Source organism: Bactrocera tryoni, unplaced genomic scaffold, assembly GCF_016617805.1.
Source record: "Bactrocera tryoni isolate S06 unplaced genomic scaffold, CSIRO_BtryS06_freeze2 scaffold_25, whole genome shotgun sequence".
In the NCBI taxonomy this organism is placed as follows: Eukaryota; Metazoa; Arthropoda; class Insecta; order Diptera; family Tephritidae; genus Bactrocera; species Bactrocera tryoni.
In genome coordinates this window covers 17,976,489-17,986,854 of record NW_024395977.1, presented here as the reverse complement: position 1 = coordinate 17,986,854, position 10,366 = coordinate 17,976,489, and the positions used below count along the sequence as shown (strand labels likewise).

General features: G+C 38.7%; 2 protein-coding genes across 2 annotated transcripts; both read left to right on the top strand.

Moving 5' to 3' along the window:
- Nucleotides 1-5,918: 5,918 nt before the first annotated feature.
- LOC120780769 lies at nt 5,919-6,527 on the top strand. Its single transcript, XM_040113022.1, has 2 exons — nt 5,919-6,363; nt 6,406-6,527. The coding sequence occupies exons 1-2, from the start codon at nt 5,919-5,921 to the stop codon at nt 6,525-6,527; spliced, it is 567 nt and encodes a 188-aa protein (XP_039968956.1).
- A 2,716-nt stretch (nt 6,528-9,243) lies between these two features.
- On the top strand, nt 9,244-9,897 carry LOC120780768. The gene is made up of 2 exons (XM_040113021.1): nt 9,244-9,417; nt 9,493-9,897. Exons 1-2 carry the CDS (start codon nt 9,283-9,285, stop codon nt 9,895-9,897), a joined length of 540 nt encoding a protein of 179 aa, XP_039968955.1. The 5' UTR covers nt 9,244-9,282.
- The last annotated feature ends 469 nt before the right edge of the window (nt 9,898-10,366 follow it).

The window sequence follows — 10,366 nt, the reverse complement described above, 5'->3', positions numbered from 1 at the left end:
TAATTTTTGACAGCTTTTGCTTGGACTCGTTTTGGTACGTCTTCGATTTCTGCTTACTTCAAAAAATGGATCAAGGAAACTGTATAAAATTTTGTGTGAAAAATAAAGTTAAGCCGACATGTTCCGAGTGCCGATCGTGACATATAATCAAGCTACTTTTGAAAAAAGTAAGATGGTACAAAATATTTAAGAGGGTCGAGAAAAGGGTCGTATGATCATTAAGAAATATACGTTTTGTTTCATTGCTATAAAGACATTATATTTCTGTGAAATATTGCTGTTAATTTAAAGCTCTATCGTAACTCTCAAAATTGTAAAAAAAACATTTTTTTCTAACGGTACTCTTTCTACTATTGTGGGTAGTAAGGGGAATGCACAGAAACCGGTGTTTCACCACGAAAGATAAGAAACAAATTTTTCTCCTAATAATTGTGTTTTCTTTATTATTAATAAATGCGAATATTCGATTTAGCATTGGTGTAATAAGAAGGTAGAACAAGCTGGCCATTCTAAAACATCGATACTTCAACGCTTCAACGTAAGCCACATTTTCGTGTACTTGGTCGTATGAATTTTTGCAGATTTGTTTCTAATACTTCCTGGTATTCGAAACTATTTATTCAGAAAGAAGGGAATGCCAACGGTACTGTCCCAGAATTTGAAAATGCGCCCATACCATAAGGGAGCCTCCGCCGAAGTTACGCTTCGAAAAATATCTTGGTTCTTTTCGTTAAAACCAAAAAACCGTTTGGACCATCAAGTTGAACTTTTTCTCTTCCAAAAAAATCACCTAGGACCAATAGTAAAGTGTTGTTTCAAGAGTGGCGCTTTCTGCATTTGCTCATGTACAATGTTAGAATTTCGTTTCACCGCACGCCAAATTTTTGAAACAGATGTAGATGTTTGGTTCTCTCTTTTTACTTTCCATTTTGCGGTCGTTTTATTTAATAACTGTGCAAAAATTTTCTCTTTCCTATTCCGTGTAAATAATTCTCTCTGATCAGAGTAAGTTCTCAGGCCATAATTTTGTTTGGTATTTACGTTAATCATGTTTCTGTACTAGTGCAGTAAACAAAAGGTTGACTTCTGAATAGTATACGAGATTCCCTACTTAAGAAAAGGTTTGGAAAAGGTTCCAACTTTTTAGTCTGGATGCTAAAAGTTCGGACTGCAATTTTGAAAGGTTTAGATCTCGGACTAAGTCATTAAGTTCACCCTGTGAAATTAGATGCGGCGCTGTTGAAAATCCTGGTAAATCAAATAAAGGATCGGTTGTCATTTCCTTTGCGGTTTCCGTAACATCACTTGAAGAGTTATTCGATTATAGTTCTTCATCGAGACTCCAAGATTCTGCTGATTTTGGAATACGAAGTTGTTCACTGTGTGTTTGTTCACTGTGACAGGTCTTAAAGCTGATGGTGAATTACAGTACTTTACCAAATGTTAAGACTTCGGTCCAATGCCTTTAATATTCGTGAGGCAAAAATAGCAGTATGTAACAGGGTCTTTAGTTTCTCTCCAAACCATTGGCACTGTAAAGGACGATTTGAACCTTTTAACCAAGCTGTTAACAATTTTACAACAGATGTGAGCACCATTGGCACTGTAAAGGGCGATTTGAACCTTTTAACGAAGCTGTTAACAATTTTACGACAGATAGAGGGGCCCATCTTGATCCGTCACTTTAACACCAATTTCGTAAGCTTTTAGCACAAGTGGAGTAAAATAATGTTTTTGCGATTTAAAAGTTAGTTCTCCGCACACGTAACAAAAACTGTTGGCACTATTTACGCACTGCCTAGGCATTGTACCTAAAAATCTTAAACACAGTAGGAATGTTAGGCCACGTTTTGATTTCGGTTAAAAAGTCACATAAAAGTTATTTTTTGTGAAAATTCCAAAGCATGGATGTATTGTAGTGCGAGTCGTAACCTTCCTTCTTTTCCTTTAAAAGTTATAGCCATTGGCGCAAAAAACCTGATTTTGCGATTTTGTCGGGCCAGTCTGTAAATCGATTAAAACATGATTGTTACCGATGAAAAACGTTTATTTATCAATGGAAATGAAATTGAGATTCATAAATAATAAGAAAAATAGGAATTGGCGAAAATAATTATTCCGACTCGCAGTGGATGCAGGTGTAAGTGTTCGGGTTTGGTCCGGCACATTTCAAGTGAACCCCTCGATCACAAACGATGCAATGGGCCGTGTTTTTACGATTCGGCATCTTTTTCTTGCAAATCGTGCAAAAATCGAAGTTCTCTTCGATGTCGGTTTCGGTCGGAGACGGGCTTCTCTTCCGTGGCGTCTTCGATTTGCCACGGCCTTTTTGCTTCTTGGCTGCTGGTTCATCGGCTGCCTTCGTCAATTTTTGCCGCTTTTTTCGGCCTTGTCACGCAGATCTGCGACAACCTCAGGCGATGTCAAAATCGTTGACTCCATTGTCTTGCGGCCACGTTTTGATTTCGGCGCAGGTGTGCCCATTTCAACGGGCCAACCGATTTCAATGCATCACGGAGCTGTGGAGCTGAAACAAGAGACAACGACGATGATGCAGCACCACTTGTTGAAGCTGGGGCACTTGTCGATGCCTCCGACGTTGACACCCCTCCTCATTTCGCAGCAGTCACAATGGCATCACCAGAGGCAAGAACTCGACGTTGATTGTCGGCGTCTTTCTCTTCGTCACCGAACAAATTTTCGCCGCTCAGTTCCGAAGCGACAAAGTCAACTTCAGTGAAAATTTGCGGGTCGAACGGGTAAATGCCAGTTGTTCGGAAGCCGGATTTGATGGTTTTCGGCGTTAACATAACATCCAGGCACTGATCGACAAGGAGCGGCACATGATGCATATCGAAAGTGACACCAATGTTGGACTTTTTCCATGCATCATGCTTCACGGTCATCATGCCTTTAAATGGTGCAAATACCGCAACATCTAGCGGCTGCATTTTGTGCGTGCATTTCGGCGGAAAAGACAGCAACGTGATGCCATGATCCAACGCCAAATCTATCGCCTCGATCGATAAATGCGAACCGTGGTTGTCCAGCAGCAACATGGTTGGCGAATCGGCATTAGCACCGGTGTGCTTGATGAAAGGACGCATGAATTGAGGGAATACGTCAGGGTTCATGTAACCAGAACCGTTCGCAACACCAACAGCGCCATGACTCGCATGAGTCATAAAAATCTCTTTCATGTTGACTCGGGGAAAGAGGAAGAATGGCGGTATAGACTGGCCACTAGCGCTGACGGCTAAAGCCAAAGACACATTGGTGCCTTTTTCGGCAGATGTTGATGAGCCGACCTGCTTTTGTCCTTTGCGCGCGATGGTTTTGACAGGTCTGGTTGGCACGGTCGGGCACCCGGTTTCATCCATGTTCCATATTCAGTGAGGTTCAAACGGCATCTTACCGAGAACGGATGAAAGGTTGGCAAAGAATGCATCGACATTCTCTTTTTTGAATCGCTTCGCAGTTTTGTTTTATTACATCATTTTTGGCATTGCTTATTAATAATCGCTTCGCACGGCTCTGGCTTACTTGCTCTGGTGTTCGCAGTGACAAATTTTTGTGGCGTTTCATGAACGCCAACTGCCAATTCTTACTCGCCTGTTGATTGTCGTTCCATGGATCCGGATACGACGCGCCAACTTTCCGAGCAAATTCATACGCGAGCCGACGAAGCTCCATCAAACTAATTCCATAGTTGATGTCGCTGGCCTGGAGAATGTAGCTTATCAGCGCCTTCTCTTGTTCGATGTTGAAGATCTGAAATAAAAAAAAATTATTTATTATTCGATGAAAGAAAAAGAAAGAAACCAGCAGAACTCACTGTTTTTGTGCCCATCGTCGTTGGCAGTAGTAACTTCGATGCTCGCACCATCAAATGCTGCAATATAACGCATCAGGTTGGTCCTCGGAATTTTGAGTGCCGTCGCAGATTGTCGAACGCTGTTGTGATGTATTTTCACCGACTTGATCGCCTCCAAAATGTTGTCGAAATCAACAATTTTCTCTTGTTTGGGATAGTACCGCGGCATAATGACTAAAAAAAATTTTTCGGAGCACGAAACTATCAGGAAATGTTGAAAAACTATTGTGTTGTTGAAATTCTGCACGAAAAATCACTTATACACGTCAAATATATGAAGTTAGCATGTCAAATGTAAAAAACTATGTGGCCCGACTTTCCCCGAGATTCCCCAAACGCTCATATTTGCAAAATGGCGGTGGATAATGAACACAATGTAAATTCGTGCAAAATTTCTTTAGTGTGTCGAAGGCTAAAGGCTCAACTAATATTATAAACATATTTACCTGGATGAATTTATTGGAAAATGTGAAAAAAATCAACTGTACACAGAGTTGAAAAAAAACTTTCGGAGTGTCGAATTTCTTTTTGTTGTCGCAGAGTGTTCACAGCTCGAGTGCTATATAGAAACTGAGCTTAGTATGAGACGAGCCGATGACAGTTGGTTGCAGCTGTCAACCTATACTAGGGAAAAAAATATTCCCCCCGTGCCCACCCCACCTTCCCCTACTTTCAAAAACGTAAAAGAATGTGAACTCAAAAACGTTTTGGTATTCAAACATAGAACACGTAACCGTTTCCAACACCGTTAGTCTACTGATAAATTTTGTAAAATAAAATGATCGTAAAATACACTGTTTACTTCAAACAAGCTGGCAGAACCGGTCTAAACCGGATAAATCCCTGATCGTATGAAAATATGAGATGATGCAATATAATGAAATGCTATGTATTGTGAAATCTAAAGCCGCAGGTTACAGAATATCTGTGGGTGATAGAAGAATTCTGTTTTCAGATTTGACTTCAAGTTATCAAACTACATTAGAAACACCTAAGAATTTTCATGTCACAAATTATGTGTCTACCAGTGCTACTAGTATACCTTATCAAAACTTCGCCAATTCCATATGTAGTATATTATCTGGCCTGTCTAAAGATTTTAAACAATTTTTTCTTCAGTTTTGGAATAAACATAGGGCGCGAACGGACCGAAAAAAATGCAGCGCCAGAGCCAGTGCAGTGGGCAGCAATGCGGCAGTACCACACGTGCCAGTGCGAATGTAATCGTCGCGAGGCGCGCACAAAGCAAGGGCACCCGTGGACGTGCTATTCCAGAAATCGGGGGCGCCACGCTATTAGTGCGAGTCTGTCAGTCCTGTTTCTGTGCCCACTGCCGGCCGTCCCGTGTGTTGTGCTATAGGCCAGTCGGCCACAATCTGTGTTCATCTGTGATCCAGGTGACAAAACGCATGCTTTTTTCAATAACATATGATGCAATGATGTAAAATTGTGCAAATTGTAGATTTTGTTTTCCATAGACAATGAGGACTATCGGAAGGTGCTTTCTGATTTTCGGTATAACTTCCGGTTTAGCCGGAAATACTGTCAATTTTTGTCTTTCAAACGACACATACATGTTTTTTCTTCAGTTTTGGAATAAACATTCATTCCCCTCTAGAATAATATACAATGTGCATAAATTCCAAGAAAATAGTATTTGAAAATTGTATCCTAATCTAGCAATATCAACTACACATCAAGGTTCCTATTTATAATATCCATGGAAACTTGCCATTAGTCGTTTTACGTTATTGTATAGGATAATTAGTTCCTATTCCAAAATCAAGGGAAAAATATGTAGGTGCCATTTGAAAAACAAAAATTGGTAGTATTTCCGGTCAAAGCGCAACTCACTCAGGTCGAGCACAGATGAATAGTGACGGAGAGATTGCAAAATGTAAATGTAATAATAAATAGATTGCTGTCACAATTAACCATATACCGAGAGACTTTCTTCACAAAAATTTTGCAACCATCAATTGTGACAGCTGAACAATTGCAAGTAACACCAGATTTCCAAGATACTCGAAAACGACCAAAGAAAATGATGCCGGGAGAAAAAGCGAAAGATGAATCTCCATCTATAAGTGCCCAAACTCATTTCAAAGCAGGATTGATCCAAGTTCTTGATCTTATGATTGCCCAAATGAATACCCGGTTCATCGCTTTAAATGAAGTTGCCGATGATTTCGCATTTTTGAGCGGTCAAGCAATTGTGAACACCAGTGTTACTCAACTAACCAAAATAGCGGCAGATCTCGCTATCAAATATCCTGATGACTTGGATCCGCATGAATTTTCATCAGAAATTGAGAGTTTCAAATTTCAAGCAACGACGCTGAAGAGTGAAGCCAAAGACATGAACCATTTGAATGTATTAGAAAAAATATTCGATTTGTCGCTCGAGGATGTATATCCGAACATAACAACAGCACTGAGAATATTCTTATGCATGCCTGTTACGACGGCTACTTGCGAGCGTTCTTTTAGTAAGCTAAAACTCATCAAATCTTATCTTCGTTCCTCTTTAGGACAGGAACGGTTGGCGAATATTTCTATTTTGTCGATTGAGAAGGATACTACAACACGTCTCAATTTCGATAAAATAATCGATTTATTTGCAGAGGCGAAATCCAGAAAAGTATTATTCTGAACGATATAAGCGATCCTTGTATAAATTATTATTGAAAATAAGATGTACGTTCTTTCACTTGTAAATATATGATTTTTGATTTGGGCAACATCGGTTTCCATTATACTATATGGTAAGGGCGCAAGCAAGGTTGTTGCCACAGGCGCTGAAGCAGCTAGTTCCGGCTCTGCCGGATCCCAATAATTTTTCTATCCTGATTTTGGCAAATTGACAAATTTTGCTCAAACGTGTTTTTTTTTTCAAGAACTAGGATATTTGAAGTGCGACTAAGTGTGACCACATGGAGCATTCTGTTTCCATTACGATGTTCGAGAACATATAGAAAATTTTGCAATTCAAGTGCCCATCTCGCTATTCTCAGTGAGTGAATTGCAGTCAGTGACTATCTTAAACTTCAATCCTTGCAGATATACCCAAAATCTCCGGAGTGCATAAACAATTGCAAGTATTTCCAGCTCAAAGCTCTGGTATTTAGATTCGGGCTCGCTAGTAGGTTTCGAAAAAAAGACTTTGTGAAATTAGTGGTCGCTCTTTTTTTGTAATAATATTGCACAAAGTTCCTTGGGACCCCTTGGGTCGTAAATCGCTAAGGTAGGAGACTCTATTAATTTATTTTTAAGTTTCTCAAAACTCTGTAACTTGTCTTCTCCAAATGTAAATTTAAAGCTTTTTTGTATAAGTTTGTATAGAGGCTGAGCTTCTCGTGAGAAACTGCTTTGTACAGCGTTTGTGTTGCTATGTATAGGAAAGTTCACTATAGCTTCTACATTCTTTTCATCCGGTCGAATAACTTTACTCGAAAGGTTATATCCTAAATAGGGTATTTCTGACTCCATAAAGTGGCATTTATCTAATCTCAATTCTAATTTGTTTTGTACTAACTTATCAAAAATTTCCTGCAAAATGTCTAAATACTCTTCTTCATTACTTGTAGCTATCATGATATCGTCTAAATAAATAGCAATTTTTTCTGCTCGAATCAGATCATCGAACACATTGCTAACAAACCACTGGAAAGTTGAAGGGGCATTTTTGGTGATAGATCGTACTCTTTAGATCGAATAATGAAAAAATACATTTATTTGCTGTTATTATCAATAAGACGCAGAGGATACTTATCTTTCAATGTTAACTTATTTAAACTACGAAAACCCACACATAGCCCTATATCACCTGTATTTTCCTTACTAAAACAATGAGGGCCTTCTCGGAGAACAATTAAAAGGCTTTTTTCTACTCAACATCAGTTTCATCTCTCATTTTTGGCGTATCGGGGCGCTTACAACACATATAATAATCTTGAAATATTTGCACAAATTTTATTTTTGCATAGACACTTATTTTTGACTTTTGTTTATACCACTGTATTTTAAGAATACATTGTTGTTTCCATTTATTACTGCATCTGGTACGAACTGTTGGCGAACAAAACTAATGGGGCCTCCCGTATCAGTTGACGATCCTAATAAAGTTTTATAACTAAATTTGAAATTAATAAATAAATAAATGAAACACCTTACAAATTCATCGCCTTCCGTCAATTTGGTAACATGTTGTACAGGTCGGCACTTTCTTTGAGGACAATTTGGTGCAAAATGGCCAATTTCTGCGCGTACATGGCACGCACCAAGCTCCCGTTTGGATTTTCGGCATACATTTGTTAAATGTCCGAAGAAGTTACAATTGTAGCATCTCACGACTCCCGCTGCCTGTTGTCCATAACTCGACTGCACATATTAATTATCTGCTGTCATTTAAGTATATCACACGGTATATACCGTGACAATTGAATGTTTCGAAATATTTCTAACAATTCATATTTGTTATGAATTCGTGGCATTTTAGCTTGCGATCGTAAAGTGTTATCCGGAATACCCTCAATTAGATATTCAACCAGTTCATCTTCTCCAATTAGAATTTTATTTGCCAGAATCAACTTTTAATGGAAATATTTTCGAAAGTTCGGTAGTCAGCCACTGCCTGGTTTCAAATTTTTTCAAAGAGAGAGCTCATTTTCATTAAAAACTTGCTAATAGGCATTGCAATCAAATCACCTCGAGAATGCAACTTTAGCGCATTGCCTTTTAGTTTATTTGCAATTACTTAGTGCTCTTATATTTTTATCATCAAGTTGGTAAATACTTTGAATATTTTTTTTTAGTTCAAATTCGCAATTCTAGTTCAATTTTTAAAAGACACCACTCGTTTGCACCACTCGTTTGCATCACTTCGGCTTTATTACCTTCTGTTTTATGCCCGAGCAAACGCAACCATCATTTTAGTTGTTCGACGGTGCATAAACTAAACAAATCGTCACTTGACGACAGTTTGGGTATAATACAACCACTTCTGATATTTTAAACAATTTTGTTATATTCGGCCCTGTCGTAGAATCCGATTTTCTCGGTATCGGATTTCAATCCGACAGTTTTTTTCGAAGGGTGTCGCACAATCCGATCTTATCGATTTTCATGTTCGAAACGCATTTTTATAGGTTTAAGGTGTCGCGAATTCCGGGTTTGTAGGTTTTCTTATCGGAAACAAAACGGTCAGACGATCGCTAACGTTTTTATTTTATGTGCCATATTTACACGATGTAGCTAGTATTTCTTATAAAATGTAGGTACATACATATATTTTGTCCAAAGTGTAAAATGTAATTCACATTTGAATATTAACATACCATTGATACTATTTCCACATTTCCAGGGGAAAACATAAAAATAGAGGACAAAATGATGTACTGTTGTAGTTTATGGAGAAGTATCCCGACATCGCCAGAGGGTTTGCCAAACGCGAAAAGGCGCTTGTGGACTCCCTTTGGCAACAATTAGCAGAGTCGCTTAACAGCGCAGGCCCGCCAATAAAGGATGTGAACGGTTGGAAGAAGGTAATAAACAATGCTTTCATACTCATGCTAGTGGAAATCCTATTCCATTTTCTAATTCTTTTCTCCTATTTTTAGATATGGACGGACTGGAAAAGCGAAGTGAAAAAGAAGTTGGCGCAGAATAAAATCGAAGCCAGAGCCACTGGTGGAGGTCCATTTTCTAAGTATACATTGAACCAAACGGAGGAAACCATTGTACGCATTTGTGGAATGGCTCAGAGTGTTGGAGGGGTTTCGGGACTATCATTTGGTCTCGAGGAAGAATATTTAATATCAAGCGATGACGATATCCCTTCAACTTCTGCAAAACGTCCTCGTCTTGACACCTCTATCGCTCAAAAACCTACGCCAAAAGAAACAACAAATGAGCGGCTAAAAAAGTTTCTTGAGTACGACAAAGAATGGAAGCAGGACATATCTAACAAAATGGATGCTATCCTCGAATATCAAAAAATTGGGAGGGAGATAGACAAGGCTTGAGTCAGCGCGGTTAATAACCTAACACAGGAATTTAAAAAATCCAGCAAAAAATGCTTGAAGTATTACGCAAACATGAGGAGGAGGAGTATGATTCCTTGGAAGAGTATGACTGATTTAAAATACGTTAAAATAAAACTATTTACATATGTACAATGAATTCTATAATTTAAATAATTTAAGGATTCACGTATTTAAATATACAATTTCCTGTTGTGTGCCTTAACAAAACAACAATAGATTTAAAGAGCGTTTGCTATTTCGTTTCGGATCCGTTGGCCCTCATTTTGCACTCTACCATGTGATAAAATTTCAGAATTTTCCTCATAAACTACTGTGGAAACGGTGATAGTTTCTACATTGGGGCATTCAATGTTATAGCACCGACAGATGTTGTGCAGTGCGCAACAAACATTGACAATTTTAACCACCTTTTGTGGGTTATATTGCAATGTACCTTGTAAGCATCGAA

What these genes read in the sequence shown, in the direction of transcription:
- LOC120780769 (XM_040113022.1), top strand. Translation starts at nt 5,919, where the DNA reads ATGATGCCGGGAGAAAAAGCGAAAGATGAATCTCCATCTATAAGTGCC. An exon ending in TACTTGCGAGCGTTCTTTTA is followed by an intron (nt 6,364 to 6,405) that starts GTAAGCTAAAAC and finishes GTTCCTCTTTAG; the next exon opens with GACAGGAACGGTTGGCGAAT.
- LOC120780768 (XM_040113021.1), top strand. Translation starts at nt 9,283, where the DNA reads ATGGAGAAGTATCCCGACATCGCCAGAGGGTTTGCCAAACGCGAAAAG. An exon ending in ATGTGAACGGTTGGAAGAAG is followed by an intron (nt 9,418 to 9,492) that starts GTAATAAACAAT and finishes TCCTATTTTTAG; the next exon opens with ATATGGACGGACTGGAAAAG.